General features: G+C 34.2%; 4 protein-coding genes across 6 annotated transcripts; 2 read left to right on the top strand and 2 right to left on the bottom strand.

The window, feature by feature from the left end:
• Positions 1 to 554: 554 nt before the first annotated feature.
• LOC117231442 lies at positions 555 to 2,055 on the bottom strand. Its single transcript, XM_033489890.1, has 3 exons — positions 1,733 to 2,055; positions 1,419 to 1,636; positions 555 to 810 (listed from the first exon to the last, which is right to left on the bottom strand). The coding sequence occupies exons 1-3, from the start codon at positions 1,782 to 1,784 to the stop codon at positions 613 to 615; spliced, it is 468 nt and encodes a 155-aa protein (XP_033345781.1). The 5' UTR covers positions 1,785 to 2,055; the 3' UTR covers positions 555 to 612.
• A 132-nt stretch (positions 2,056 to 2,187) lies between these two features.
• On the top strand, positions 2,188 to 3,264 carry LOC117231440 (EKC/KEOPS complex subunit TPRKB-like). Its single transcript, XM_033489889.1, has 2 exons — positions 2,188 to 2,226; positions 2,366 to 3,264. The coding sequence occupies exon 2, from the start codon at positions 2,457 to 2,459 to the stop codon at positions 2,997 to 2,999; it is 543 nt and encodes a 180-aa protein (XP_033345780.1). The 5' UTR covers positions 2,188 to 2,226; positions 2,366 to 2,456; the 3' UTR covers positions 3,000 to 3,264.
• A 158-nt stretch (positions 3,265 to 3,422) lies between these two features.
• Positions 3,423 to 14,764, bottom strand: LOC117231431 (nuclear protein localization protein 4 homolog). Its single transcript, XM_033489869.1, has 12 exons — positions 14,661 to 14,764; positions 13,903 to 13,983; positions 13,626 to 13,830; positions 13,417 to 13,555; positions 13,208 to 13,345; positions 12,847 to 13,150; positions 12,625 to 12,762; positions 12,394 to 12,541; positions 12,110 to 12,270; positions 4,132 to 4,283; positions 3,919 to 4,057; positions 3,423 to 3,838 (listed from the first exon to the last, which is right to left on the bottom strand). Exons 1-12 carry the CDS (start codon positions 14,679 to 14,681, stop codon positions 3,521 to 3,523), a joined length of 1,944 nt encoding a protein of 647 aa, XP_033345760.1. The 5' UTR covers positions 14,682 to 14,764; the 3' UTR covers positions 3,423 to 3,520.
• Positions 5,178 to 11,923, top strand: LOC117231432. Of its 3 annotated transcripts, none has more exons than XM_033489872.1 (4): positions 5,178 to 5,195; positions 7,397 to 7,714; positions 8,017 to 8,166; positions 8,312 to 11,923. In XM_033489872.1, exons 2-4 carry the CDS (start codon positions 7,397 to 7,399, stop codon positions 9,641 to 9,643), a joined length of 1,800 nt encoding a protein of 599 aa, XP_033345763.1. In that variant the 5' UTR covers positions 5,178 to 5,195; the 3' UTR covers positions 9,644 to 11,923. The 3 variants fall into 3 exon arrangements, with proteins under 3 accessions (XP_033345763.1, XP_033345761.1, XP_033345762.1); XM_033489870.1 differs by lacking the exon at positions 5,178 to 5,195 and adding an exon at positions 5,234 to 5,703; XM_033489871.1 differs by lacking the exon at positions 5,178 to 5,195 and adding an exon at positions 5,877 to 6,047.
• Positions 14,765 to 14,860: the final 96 nt, after the last annotated feature.

Raw genomic sequence — 14,860 nt, 5'->3', positions numbered from 1 at the left:
ATGTATAGGATCAAATATATTATACACTAAAACTATTTCACGTTTCACATAATACGCACTATATATTTAAAAAAAAAATTGTTTTGTAACTTACTTTATTCGCTATTTGTATATATCTATGAAAAAGCGTTTTAAATAGACGACACGAGAAATAGGAAGAAATATAATAAAAATGGCTTTACTTAATGAACTGTAGTACTATAGTTGTTGAGTGTTTGGTTGGAAATGAACCCAATAGTATCTTCGGGGTGTGGTTAGCTACAAAGAAAACAGCTACATCTATATCTTGAAAATGATATAATCGATAAGATTATACGTGAAATTCCTGAAACGCAAGTGTATTGTATGTAATATGGATTAACTCCAATTGGATTAATAAAAAGCTAAATAGTGTACTAAAATTTCTCTTGTATGAAAGAAGAAGGAAATTTACTTCTTGACCGTTTTATAGTATTAGAAAGGATATTTATAACGAAATATTTTAGTTCTTTCTATATGTACGTATATATATTTGATTAAAATCATTTGATGAAAATATAATAAGTGACGTCACTTCTTAGTAATTTCATTCTACATATAGAGAATATAAACTGACATATAGTAAAAAAAATTTTATGCTTTCTCGAAATATTCACGATTGATATCTATACCGCGAAATGCTCTATTCTTATCACAACATTTCTCATGATTAGGATTTTTCTGACAAAGTTCGCAACCACAGATTGTTTCCCGTGATCGTTGTGGGCGGCGGTTTGGCGGGCAAGGTGGTGGCTTTGGTTTATCATCGCAACAGCATGGTCTACAAGGATCCTATAAATAATATTTTTCTTATGAATATTTCTATATTTGTATTTAAAAAACTGGCGCAATAATAATTAAATGAAAATTAAGATATGATTTAAAAGGTACGAAAAAAAGAAAGAAAAAGAAGAGCGGTACTAAACAAAAAATGATTCATTTTATGGAAAATACCTTTGATCGTGTAAAAATAATAAATATTAATAAACTCCCCCTTTCTCATTTTTAAATTATTAAAGATATATGCAATATATGTTTACATTATCTTTATCTATCTATCAATCTATATATATATATATATATATATATAGAAGTCGCGAAAAAAGAAGTCGAAAATATAGAATAAAAACTTTTCGTTTGAGGCTTTGTTTTCGAGAAAATCGATTTTGAATTTTCGCTCGATACGCGTGTGGTACGTTATAACGGATCTCACTGTAGATCGTTGTCTCGATGGAAAAATTAAAAAAAAAAAATTTTTGTTTTAATTTCTTTTATTCTATATTTTCGACTCCTTTTTTCGCGTAGAATCGCCCCCTTTCCGCTTGCACCACCAGTTACCAACCACCCTGTATATATAAAATTTAAATATTTAGAATGAAGTTGACTTGTTGTAAAAATACCTGCATCTTAATATAACAAGAAGATTTAACATCGGGGCAAATATCACTAGGACTTTGATACGGCGATTTTTTTGAAAACGAGGGATCTACACCATCTTTTGTATCTTCATCTGATAATTTCATTCCCTTACTGAGTTCTTCGTCCGGCTTTTTCTTTTTCTTTTTCGGGGGACATGCTGATTTAAATTCCGTGGAAGTCCAAAATACTCCACTATTTACTAACCAAATAACAAATTATATGTTAAATGATAAATTATCTACGAGACAATTAAAAGAAATTTAATATTATCATTATAGGACTACAAAATATTTACCAGAGTCACAAAATTTATTCCATATACTTCTGCAGGGTTCATCATTGGTCATAACTTACTAGAATTTTTAAATCTTTTAAAATATGCTATATTAATGGCTTCTACAACACAAAGAAAATTTTGAGGTTAATTTTAGCAAATCATTCTTAAATAGTAATAATCAAAATTAAGAATTATTTCATATCGATACGGCTACGTATATGATATATTCGATCTTCAATCGTTTTGTTTTCAATCACAGATAAGTATATCTTTGTCTGTGCTTATATATATTTTAAAAAAAAATGTTACGTAGTATTTATTTCAATAATTAAACCACATTAATATATAAATCTTACAGATGTAATTTTTCCTTAAATGTACGCAATTTCTTATACGTAATTGCCCTAATAATAAGTGGTTTAAATTTTAAATTAAGAGTGGGAAGAAATTATTTACTAATTTGTCGCCCCCTAGTGGTATAAAAGGAAGATCCACTTTGTCGACAGTAAATGGTATGAAAATAACCAAACTTTTATTTAAAGTTATTTGTGTAAAGTACAAAAATTATTAAATTGTGTTCTATTTAAATGATTATATAGCTAATTATAAATTTAAATTAAGAAGAAATTATTTCGACGAGTTTTTTTTCAGGCCATATGATATGTATCATATTTTGCAAAAGTAATATCAGAGAGGAAATATTAATATTTGATTTATTATTGAATATTGCATACTGACAAAGATGGACGATTATACAGTATCATTAGATCCTGAAACAGAAATGGTCTGCACATTATATTTATTTAAGGATGTACAAAATTCTAATGAACTGCATAAAAAAGTTATGGACAATAAACTTTCTTGCTGTATTATAAAAGCGGCGCTTATAGTGGATCCTTTGCAAGTAATAGTAGCTGCTAATAAAGCTGCAATTAGTGCAAAAATGACTCAGTTAACTACAAAAACTTTATACACTGAGGTATTGTTTAATTTATCAGTATCAAAAAACATATCACGTTCATTAGCAGATTTTGGTATCGGTTATAATGACAAAAATATACTAATAGCAATAATACACAAAGAATGTGATGGAAATTCAATGTCAGAAATACTAATGAACAGTGTAAAAGGAGAAAGGGTATTGATTTCTAGTTTGCCTCAATTTACAAATTTTGATTTAGTAAAAAGAAGATATAAAATTGATGAGAATGAATTGAATATTTCTACTCTCGCTAATTCTGTTATTTCTAGAATTAGCTGTAAAGATTTTATATTATTGAAATAAAAAGATCTTGGCAGAATTTTTTTGTAGATAAACATTATTTGATATCTAAAATTTTTGTGTACTTATGTAACAATGTTTCATAAACAAGAAAAAATTAAATATATTGTAATTTATTCATTGTAATCAATATTCTTGTTTTATTCCTCATATTTATTTTTATAAACCTCATAGCAACTTAATGTGATAATTGTGAATTTTCTGTAAATGTTTAATGTAGATTTTCAAATTCTTAGTATATAAATACAACATGGAAAAAAGATAGTTATTACATTTTGCGATTTGTACATTACTCCTGGTTATACGCTTGTTCAAGGATTACTACAAAAAGGAAAGCTGTAAAGTAGATTTCAGTGAAAGATACTTTTTCCTCTTTTTATTCACTCATAAATAAAGCCAGGTATGCGCTGAAAACAATTTTTATATCTGCAAGAACACAGTATCTGTCAAAACCTGCAGGAGCAAATTTGCAATTTAAGGACAACACCCTCAATTGCATACAAAAGCAATATAATGACAGTTTGTTACGTATTCCTTGGCAAACCACACATTTCACACATTGCAAAATCTGCTGCATTGAGAAATGTGCAATGTGAACAAGTCCAAAGTCCTTGATCAGGTGGTGAATTTACAATTGAATCTGTACCAACTGCTATTCCACTTCCCTCTGCAAGTGCAGAAGCTGAAATCCTTGAGCTATTATCAAACATTGGTTGAGATGTAGATGCTGTAGTTTCAGATATGAGTTGCTCTACTGTTGCCCATTGTTCTAAACGTGACCACTCTATAGCTTTTTCTCTATCTTTTGCACGAATTGCTTCTAATAATGGCATCATATGGTCCTAAAATAACAAATAAGCCTATTTTATAACAATGAAATAAAACTAAAATAGACGAGTATTTAATAGAAAACACATTGTACCTTCATTGGAAACATATCCATTGTTGCAATAAAAATTAATAAGTGAAAATCTGAAACTGCTTCTAGAAATTGTTCTTTGCTAAATTGTTGCATGTAAGAACAAAGTGAGCTAAATTCTTGAATTTGTCCATCGATGAGTCTAAAACCAAATAAAATTGACATCGAAACTATTTTAAAAAACTATAATCTGTTCTATGTACTTTTTTTACATACCTATTTTCAATAAGAAATGGTGTGATATTATTGCTAACATAAAAAGTAAACTGTGGATTAAGTGGCGTGGATGCAGGTATATCTACCAATAAATATTCTACTGGCAAAGGTCTTGCTAGCCTTGACACTTCATTTCCATAAGAATCTTTTTCCTGGAGATCAAACAAATCAAAATATTAAAATGCAAAAAGACGAACATTTCATTGTGATATTTCAATTTTATTACATTTTCCAAAATTATCCTATATTCATATTGTTTTGTTGATATTTGTTATTAGAAATCGCAAATATGCAATGAAAATTGAGATAAATTGTATTGAAAACATTTTGAAAAGACATTCTGTAATAAGTGTGTCAACACGTCCCTATACACAGGCAAGTGTGGCAACTTCTGTGACAGAGATAATGTCATAAGGTGCGCTTTAGAAATCTGCCGCTAGCCATAGAGCGCTGCGATCTACAGGTTAGCGAAAACAATATACGTATAATTATACATCATAGCTGTTTCCCACACAGTATAAGAAGTATAGACCACGCATTCTTTAGAAAAATTGTGATAACAAATATTTGTTTCTAACAGATAGAAAAGGAAAGGGAGATCTAGTTATTTGTCTCTATCTCTTTTTCAACGTATTTTCTTAACACGGTATTTGCAGTCTACACTTATATCTATATATATCTCATGATATGCGACCATGTCCGCAACTTATACAATACACAGCGATTGAAGCGCCTTATTGCTTAGCAAATAAATTGAGAATCTTTTGTCCTTCGCTTAAGAGTCTTATTCTCATCACAGGAATTGCCAAACCTCTATACGACCGTGAGGTCGAGTAACATCTAGAGAATTTGATTGGTTGAATTGAAGCAGATATAACTAGATTTTACAAGAAGGATCATGAAGGCAAGTCCATAATACTTGTAATGGTTGGTCGAATGCGCGCGCAGTGGTAGAAGCCGCAGACGACAAACCGGCACCGTTTGCCACGAGTCGAACCCGAAAGTGTATAAGAAAGAGGAAAGAGGAAGAGAGAAGGAGGAAGGTTTAGGATCGACGAGAGGGGGTAAGATACGGGACGAAGAGAGGAGAGAGCAACAGCGTAAGCGACTAGCGCGCGCTGTGGTGTGTGTCGGTCGGTCGGTCGGTCGTCGCCGCCATGCTAGTGGTTAGTTTAGTGAACCAAACATCATGATGTGGCAAAACGTTCGCACGAGCTAAGACTGAAGTAACGCCGCGTTACCGGCGCGCCGTCGTTATGTTATCCATAATAACTCACGACGTTCGATAAGCGTAAAACACGTAACGTGAAAAAGTACAAAAAAAAAATATAGCTTTGGTAAAAAGCTCTCGACGACGGCAACTGCGGCGACGAAAAACGTCGGAGTGCTCGCGATTCCTGCGTGCGGAACCGCACAATACTACGTCAATCCCGATGTAAATTAAAGTCCTAAATCGTATATTCGAACAAAAGTTACGGAATAATCATCGTCACGGTATTACGTTAGGAGTGACGAGTGCCAACGATCAGCCTCCATCGCGCGGCAAGGAGACGATCACGAATCGTATACACGGTACGGAACATTTACGCTCCTACAATCCAACGAAAGAAAGAACAAGCAAGAAGCAAAAGAGAAAGAATGAAAAGGAGAGTATGCATGTGTAGTATAATGCGTGCGTGTGCGCGCGCTTGAATGCGTGATAAGGAGAAGGCATATGCTTTCTGTGTGTGTATTGTGTGTAGACGTGTTCTCTGTGACGCGCGCGCGCGCGTGTTGTATGCCATTGTGAGCACGAGAAAAGAGACGAGTGTGCATGCATATGTATGTGAATAAGATAGAAAGAGACAGTGTGAAAGAAGTGTGTAGAGGACTGACAAACGAGAGCGAGAACGAGAGGTAGAGAAAGAAGCAAGCGTGTACGTATAAACACCGAGATGATACGACCGAGAGAACAAACTTAAGTAGAATATTCCCGCGGAATTTGCCTAACACGTAGTAGTCCGCGTTCGAGTCATTTTTAACTTAAACCGTGGACTTGTCACAAGTGGTGACAGCCGTAATATCACGGAAAGTACTCGGCGATAAGCTGCAAGAATCCATATATCATACGGCCGAAGGTTTTATCGGTTACAGCTATTGGTATTTGAAATATGCTTTGCCAGAACTAAGAAATGTGACCATTCTATATACGTCTACCTCTGTTAGCTGCCTTTCCCCTTAATACGCTTTCCCCGTTAACGAATGGTAAATCCCAAAACTTCGACTGTTCGACCCCCTTACGTTTTGGCGGGATTTTCCACGCATGCGCGTTCTCCCATGAAATGTCATTTTTTACGTATCAGTAGTGTCAGCCAAATTGTTGCATAATAATTTTGATGTTGTAGTCGATGTGTCAGATAAGAGGCTAACCTTCTGAGGACGAGTTCGTGCTTAGAGACAATACAATGAAATAACACGATTGAACCTAATGTGGCGTGTTATGAAACAGTTTTACAGCGTACGAACGGAAAAAAAAGGAAAATAGTAGAAAGAGAGGAATCAAGTAAAAGAATTGCGGTTCTAATTTATATATTGTACTAACGAATTCGATCTTTCTTTTGTTCCCTTGTTTTGTATTTGGTTAAGAAGAAAAAAAACAAAACGATATGTTTTCGTCGTACATACATACGTTCGATCAAAGAAAAGATATTCCCAAGTTCATTCATGAAATAAATCGCATCGCATTGAACGATTCTAAAACCTTGTATAGAATATATCACAAACAAGAATACATATATATGTACCAGTAACGAAATAAATATGTATAAAATATTTGATATTGTTTGAATAATAAAATACGTAGTATGCTTCAATAGTCAACAATTTTCGTAGATAAATTTAAAGACACATTTTATAAAAACTGCGAATTGTATCACGTAAGACAAAGGAGAGAGTGGAACAGAGAAAAAAAGACGAAAAGAAAACAACATGAGTTCAAATGTTGAACCGTTATTATTAGAAATAGGTATATCAAGCTCGACCTTTATATTATTTTCCTAAATAGTACGACGCATACATATAACGAAACGAACATTTCTTATATGTATACTTTCTTCTAACTCAATCTTTCATAAATTATCTGTGTCCCTTTTCGTATAATTCCGTATAAGATTACAATGATTTAACCAGGTAAAATGGTAGTTTTTGAATATTTCGAATAACGTAAAGGCCTACGATTACAAAGAATAAAAGAATAATTAATGAATAATATTTTATCATTTTCCAGATGCTGGATCCAAGCGTTCTAACGGATTTAGAGGAACTGACGCTTTGCAGTTATTGCAAGCAGAAGTATAACGACGCGGAGCAATGCCCGAAATATCTTAGTTGCAAGCATTACTTTTGCTTGCGTTGCATAGAGAACAATTTATTAAAGGGACGTGAGTTGTTTTGCGCGCATTGCTGGAAGAGGACGGACCTGGGTGATCAAGGACCGGACGCTCTACCGACGCACTCTTCTCTCCTTGTTCTAACGAATAATTTGTCTCACTTAAAAATCACCACGAACAACACATCTGGAAAGACAAATGATAAGGAAAGAAAGGTACAGATAACTTTTCCTTAAAGATTTTGGGTTTGTCAGCTGGTTATTTGCATTGTCAGATCATACGTAAATGGTAAAGAAAGCATGCAGCTCTGAAGCCATATCAACATAAGTTCTAATAGTAATAGGATTATGTTATAAGGCCTGCAAATAGTTTCCGTTTAAAATATAGGATATAATTTTAATACTTGAAATTCTTTTTGGAATGGAAAATGGTTATCGGTTTACCATATGAGAATATATTATAATATATAATGTAAAAAAATCATATGAAATGTATGATTATTATAACATTGTTACAGAGTGAGAATTGTCACACGCACGGAATGCCTCTGGCATTGTGGTGTGCGACATGTTGCACTGCACTTTGCAGAGCATGCGCCACTCCACAAGAACACCCAGGTCACCAGATTAAATCGCAAACTGATGCCAAAGAACAACTCATATCCGATGTAAGTTTTAGAATGAGTTTTATTTGTTGGTACATTTGTTGTCGGCATGTATATATACGCAGTTTTGCGCGTATTAAAGAGATATCGGTAGCCGGTACGTGATGTTCGAATTAGAGGAAGAATGCATGTGGATGTGTTTTTTTAGGTTCAATTGGAATTAGTTGCTATGGGAAAGTTATCGACCGAGATTCAAAGACTGGCTATGCAGCAACGAGAATTCTTAATAAAGGTGTTAGAAGCTTGTGTAACTTTAAAAACACATGTTGAGACCGATCTTCAGAATGGCTGGAGTCATTTTCCTGAGATAACGGACGCGCGAGAAACGCTTGGGAAAGCGAAAGCTAGTCTTCAGATGATCGACAGTCCTAACGATGTATACAATTTGCATTCGCAACTCATACTCGAGAAACAAAGATTGCAATCAAAGTACCAAGAAATGATGTTGCAGTGCCAACTCGACGATTTGATTGGTAACTCGGGAGTGGTATTTGATTTTGCGCTATTAAAACAAGCGTTGGCTGGAATTCACACGGGAGAATCGATCGTTTCTCAAGGAACTAGTAATGGCGGTAGATTACCAAATCATTTGGCGGCTTCACAAAATCCGATACTGTTCCTCGCAAATTATTGCATGTCGCAGCTATATTCGAGACATGTAGTTAGTAAGCAACACATGCAAAACGGTTCTATAGAGTATCATTCAAACATGATGCAACCGCAACCAGCACCACCGGGCTCCGTTCATGTACACCAAGGTCCACCGCCGCCGGCAACCCCGCAGCAACTTCTCATTCCACCTGGTTCGCCGTCCGTTAAACCCGTTCCGCCCGCACCTCCAAATGCGATGTTACATCCACAGCAACAATCGACATTTATACCGGAAGGAGTCGGTACTGGTGGCGGAAGTTTGGTAACCGTCCACTCATCCTCTCAACCGCCGTCCAGCGGAATAGCAGCATCCCTTCGAGGACCTTCGAACCCTTATCCTCTGTATTATTTCAACATCGAAGTGAACGGATCTCCGCATGGCCGTATCGTGATAGAAGTGAGGCCGGATGCAGCTCCAAAAATGGCTAAAAATTTTAGTGTTCTGGCGACCGGTGAAGTCGGAGTCGGTTACAAGGGTTGCACGATCTTTCAGTGCTGGGAAGGCGAATCCGTGATTACTGGTGATTTTGAGCTAAACAATGGTCGCGGAGGAAGGAGCATATTCGAGGATGGTTACTTTATGCCGGACGACACGAAATTCCCTGCAGTGAGAGGAGCAGTGGGAATGCGGCGAACGCAAAAACGACATGATAACCTTGGTATGGTCGGTTCACAATTTCGTATAATACTACAAGAGATGCGCGGATTCACAGGAATCTTTGGCCACGTCGTCGAAGGACTAGAATTAGTCGAGAAGATATCTACATTTGGTGATCAAACGGGCAAGCCTACGAAGAATATTCTAATTACGAAATGCGGTAAATTGTAACGACAACATTATTGCGGTTAGTATACACCGAAGGGTAATCAAGTTCTACCCGTATACTTTACATTATCCCGTTCTAGATAACTGAAGAAAAAAAAGGAAGAAGTTTTACGAGTTCGCGACGGTATCTCTGACGCGTTCGATATAGGGAATGGGGTGTTTAATTAAACAAACAAAACAAAAAAAAAAAAAGTCACGTATATATAATATCCAACGATAAATGATATTACATGTTGAGAGACACCGTCGCGACCATATATGTAGCTCCATGAATCGCGATGCTCCATATGAGTCACACAATTTAATTAACTATTAACAATAGAATTCTAAAGATATTGAATCTATTTTTAAACGTGGACGCATAAGAGAAGAAAGAAGAAATAAAGATCCATATTTTGCTATTGATTGGGAATCAATATGATTCTGTATCTACAATAACGACGATGATCGATAATACGTACCTCAAGATCGATCGTGATATCGATACGACTTCTAGCTGTACGACATTTGTTTTAGAAGAAGTTCGACGTTTATTTTGGCTATTGGCATATTGCTATGTATAGTTGATATAGAGGGTATCGTACGGGATTTAACAAGTGCCGTGGTTAACGGTGTCGCCCTATGGGCGTTGCTAATGTTTTAGATCATAGGTAGTAAAAACAAAAAGAAGAAAAAAAAAATATCGTGTAGATGAGGAATATTTACGGAAAATGGGATAAACTTATATGTGTATACACATATGTTCATATATTTGTAAGAAAAAAAAAACAAGCAAACAAACAAACAAGAAAAGAAACAAACAAACGTACAGGCGGGAACTCTCTTTTTTTGTTTTATAATCGAAATACGTGACTTCGTAAAAAGTCAAAAGGTCGTAATTTCATACACGCAGGTCGTTTAGAACATTGACGGTTAGAACGATACGTCGGTGCGTCAAAGGGCCAATTTTATTTCGTCCGATTAACGATCACGTATCGTTCCGTTTCTTTTTTCAGAGGAGAGAAAAAGGAGCTGAAAGGGAACAAGTAATTGCGCGATGAAACGAGTCGAGGAAAATTGCGGTTCCTATCGGACGACTCAAGGATATACTACTCCCTTTTTGCTCTTTGCTGTGGTCTAGTTGACCGCCGTAAATTAACTGTATTTAAGGTTAGATCTCAAGATGAAAATGTATGCAAGGCCTAACTACTACTATGTAGATTGTAAGCCTCGTCGTCTGATCAGAAAAATACGAACGAAATGAGCGGATATATATTATAAACGAATCATTCCTCGATGCTGTATATCGAAGTACTACGATAATGTAATGCGTTATACTACTCGTCTCAATCCTCGTAAAAGAATCCCATCGTTATGTATCATATTACCATGTACCCGTGTGCGAAGAAACGCGTTGTAAAAGAGTGTTCTGTAAATCGGCGCGTAGAAACAAAAAGCGCACTCACGTATTATAGAAAATTGCACGCCCTCGACGTCGCGGATGCCTTTTTCGAAGAAAGCCTCATTCGATGTTGAACTTGAAAGTTTTAACACTTGTTAATTAGCTAACTCGTCGCGTTTTGCAATGAAGAAAGAAAAGAAAGGGCGGACTCGTTGCATCGCGATGAATGTAAGAATCGCCGTTAGAATTAAATATCACTGCGTAAATACGTACGACGATCGAAGGGTGGTCGAGCTCGAATGAATTTCTCTCGTTTCGGTCGTTGTAAGAAAATAAAAAAAAAACAACCGGGAAACTCAGTCGACACTTTTGAATCTAGATGCGTATAAATTCATGTGTTTACCGAAGCGAGTGAAGCTAGAAGCCCACCTGTATACACAAAATATCCACGCGCGCGCGTATATATATATATAAATATATATATACTACATATATTTTTATGAACGTGATGAGGTAACAACGCATAGCTTGTAATATCGATTCTAACAACCGACGATTTACCTTGCCCCTCGCGTTCGAATTAAACGGTTGAGCGGCTATAATTTTGCGATAAGTTTTTCTCTCGTTTTTTCTTTCCATCTATTATTTTTTTTTTTTTCTTTCTCTCTCCCGTGTCCTTTTCTTTTTCTATTCCTCACTCACCCCTTTTTAAGTTAAGGCGTAATCATCTTACATATGAAAATTGAGGTCATTTTGTTTACAGCCTACGGAAGCGCATATCCGTAGTGCACTTGCTTAAACAGTTCTGTTATTTCATTATACATGTACGAAATGAAGTTCGTTACCCAATTTAAATGTACTTTTAATCAATCAATTTTGAGTTATAAACTGTTTCTCTTTCATTCGTGTATACTTTATGCATACCTTCACCTTCCTTAATACTATTAGCATGTAAGATATAATTCAGCAGTGTCATATTTTCATCACAATATGCAAATTCATAATTAAATTTAAAGCTACATTGCCATCTTAATTTCAAGCAGAGGGAATTAATTAAATGTATTTGAATAAAAAATGGATGTACTCACCTTGTAGAAGACATCTGGGACATACTGTTTATCTGTTGATTCAATTACATAGCCCAATTCTGGAGCATCTTTCGTAGGAACCAAGCAGCTATCTCGAACCAATGCCATGCATTGATTGGACACTTGATAACCTTCCATATGAATTTGATTTTTCTCATCACCTATAATCAATATGTACTATTTAATAATTCAGATTTTTTGTGTATATTTTTTTTTGTGTATATATATACATATATACATCAAAACAAAGCAGTTTGATTAACAATATGATGCAAGTGACTTACCAGTAACACAAACAGTAACAAACTTTGAACCAAAATAATTATTAGGAGAAAAACGACAGGGATTTGGATATTTGTTTTGGAAATACCCAGCCATAATACATTCTTGAGCAGATAAAAAATGACTTTCTATATTTCGAACGTGTTTTACCTGGATAAATTAAACTAATGCTATTAATTAAGGACTTTAGTTTATGAGAAAGAAAAATACAGGTTAGTCGCAGATAAATTTACCGTTCCTTTCTTGATATCGTCAACTATAAGGTCTGTAAAAATCCATCCAACTCTTTTTAAATTAAGTAAATGAGCCAATTCATCCACTACCACTTCTTTTTCATCCGGTAAAAGTCGTATAGAATTTTTTGTACTTTCCTAAAATAATTATGGTTACATTGTAGATTACAAGAATGCTTGTAGATATGATAGTTTTAATATTATTTATTTCTATTAAAGTACCTGTGGTGGCTCGTAAATAGCCGCGACAACAGCTCTAATGCCTAATGGTACATCTGTATGTATTTCGTATCTTCCGTATAAAAATCCAATACGTTGATGACCAGTGCTGCGCCAATAATTGAGAAAGCGTTCAACTAAGCTTGGATTTTCAAACATAACGTTGTCCACGTGACGATAAGTTTGTCGATTCAGGGTAATAGAGCTTGGTTGGCATTTGCTACATATACCTCGTGGCCAAGGTGGATGATCTTTACAACCAGTTTTTATACGGCAGTTTATATCTTCTAATTGTATAAACTTCCCCCTATAAAATATTTAAAGGTTGTATATGGAATATTACGTAACATAGAGCTGAACATACCTATCAACTCCAGCAGTGAGTTTCCTGAGATACGAATGAAAAGACAAATGTTTTATATTTTGTTCCTTAAGATAAGCTTCATCAAAAGGTTCTAAAGGAGTACAATGAACACAGCATCCATTTGCACCATGTCTACATCTATTAAACGAATTACAACATATTTAATATAATTTTATATACAAAATTTATTTATACTTATATTCACTTACAGTTTTTCATCACGTTTTCTTTGTATTTTACCATCAAGTTTCCATAATTGTTCATCAACGTCTTCCATTGCATTTGATACAGATCGAGAAGCATTGAAAGTATGGTTGCTAGTCTCTGTTTCATCCATTGGTTTTGTTTCTAGTATAGAATAAAGTTAATGTAACATTAAGTTCAACTAATAAGAAAAATGAAGTGATATAATTAAAACCTTGAGAAATATCAATATTGGCAGTACTAGTTGAGGGAGTACTCCACAACTGTGTACTACTCTGAGGAGCCAGATATAACATATCTCCATGAGAAAGATGTGCTCCTGAAATTGTTCTGTTATGAGAAACTGGAAGTTCATTTTTATGATTTCGTTCCTTATAGAGTCCAAATCCAAAAGTATTCAATTCAAAGGCTTTAGAGACCTACAATTTTGAAAAATGAATTAATATTTATATGATTATACACTGTTGTTCCATGATATTAAAAGGACAAACCTTATCATACAATTGAGAAATTGTATCAGACAGATTTACATCTATACGCTTTGTTCCTTCTGAACATTGCACACGTAAGGTCTGTAAACAAATAAATATCTATAATCAAAGATTCATATATATTACATTTCACACATTTCAACATTACATTTACACTTCAATTTAAGTTCATTATAGTACATTTTAAACATTAAAGGATGGTTGTGTGTCAATAACTCCATAAAAGTATTAACATTTCTTACAATAATATTTATTTGTTAAGTAGAAATTAACTTATATAAAAATTTTATTTACAACAAAAAATACATGTATAATAATATCAGATAAATAAATATAAAAAAAACATTATTTGGTGTAAGAAATATTGTATGGATATAATATTTCAATATATATTTGCAATTTATTTATAAACATAGAAACTTATATAGAAAAATAAATATTCAGATATGAAAAACAAATATTAGAGCAATATTTATTAAAAACGCATTTATTAGATTAAATTTTCAATACAGTATATTTTTTAGTGTATCATCATTGTAAATTTTTAAAAACCATAAAAGGAAAACAAAGGAATAAGATTAAGGAATAAGATATCTGGGAACTTTTAGTAAGTTACACGTTACTACATGAATTGTAAAATTTTCGAAATTTCTGAAACGAATGACCTATTTTATTAATAAAACGTTGTTCCGTTTCAATCAAGCGGTCTATACGGATTAATTGGTTGAGGTTAATCATTTAATAGTAGGGTAACTTACAATTTGCCTAGACTTTGACATTTCGCCGGTCTCAATGAAGCATCAGCTGTTCAATCCGTGTTTAACTTGCTCGCTCGTAACGTAACACAGTATTGCTAAAATCCCTAGTAAGTGAAAGAAAATTGTTGAGTCAACATCTAGTATCCTAACCTCTTTGCATGATTTTGCAAATATTAATAAAATATTGCAAGATATGGTGT

This window comes from Bombus vosnesenskii, unplaced genomic scaffold (genome assembly GCF_011952255.1).
Source record: "Bombus vosnesenskii isolate JDL3184/JDL3185 unplaced genomic scaffold, Bvos_JDL3184-5_v1.1 scf7180000013272, whole genome shotgun sequence".
NCBI lineage: Eukaryota > Metazoa > Arthropoda > Insecta > Hymenoptera > Apidae > Bombus > Bombus vosnesenskii.
Note: the sequence above shows the minus strand (reverse complement) of the source record. Positions and strands in the feature narration are given on the sequence as shown.

Excerpts from the sequence above, each read along its gene's own strand:
- LOC117231431 (XM_033489869.1), bottom strand. The coding sequence starts at position 14,681 with ATGTCAAAGTCTAGGCAAATT. Across the intron at positions 12,271-12,393 it reads TGTTACTGTTTGTGTTACTG|GTGATGAGAAAAATCAAATT; the intron begins GTAAGTCACTTG and ends TATTGATTATAG. Across the intron at positions 4,058-4,131 it reads CCATTTCTTATTGAAAATAG|ACTCATCGATGGACAAATTC; the intron begins GTATGTAAAAAA and ends ATTTGGTTTTAG.
- LOC117231442 (XM_033489890.1), bottom strand. The coding sequence starts at position 1,784 with ATGACCAATGATGAACCCTGCAGAAGTATATGGAATAAATTTTGTGAC. Across the intron at positions 1,637-1,732 it reads GAATAAATTTTGTGACTCTG|TAAATAGTGGAGTATTTTGG; the intron begins GTAAATATTTTG and ends TTATTTGGTTAG. Across the intron at positions 811-1,418 it reads CTTGTTATATTAAGATGCAG|GATCCTTGTAGACCATGCTG; the intron begins GTATTTTTACAA and ends TATTATTTATAG.
- LOC117231432 (XM_033489872.1), top strand. The coding sequence starts at position 7,397 with ATGCTGGATCCAAGCGTTCTAACGGATTTAGAGGAACTGACGCTTTGC. Across the intron at positions 7,715-8,016 it reads CAAATGATAAGGAAAGAAAG|AGTGAGAATTGTCACACGCA; the intron begins GTACAGATAACT and ends ACATTGTTACAG. Across the intron at positions 8,167-8,311 it reads AAGAACAACTCATATCCGAT|GTTCAATTGGAATTAGTTGC; the intron begins GTAAGTTTTAGA and ends GTGTTTTTTTAG.
- LOC117231440 (XM_033489889.1), top strand. The coding sequence starts at position 2,457 with ATGGACGATTATACAGTATCATTAGATCCTGAAACAGAAATGGTCTGC.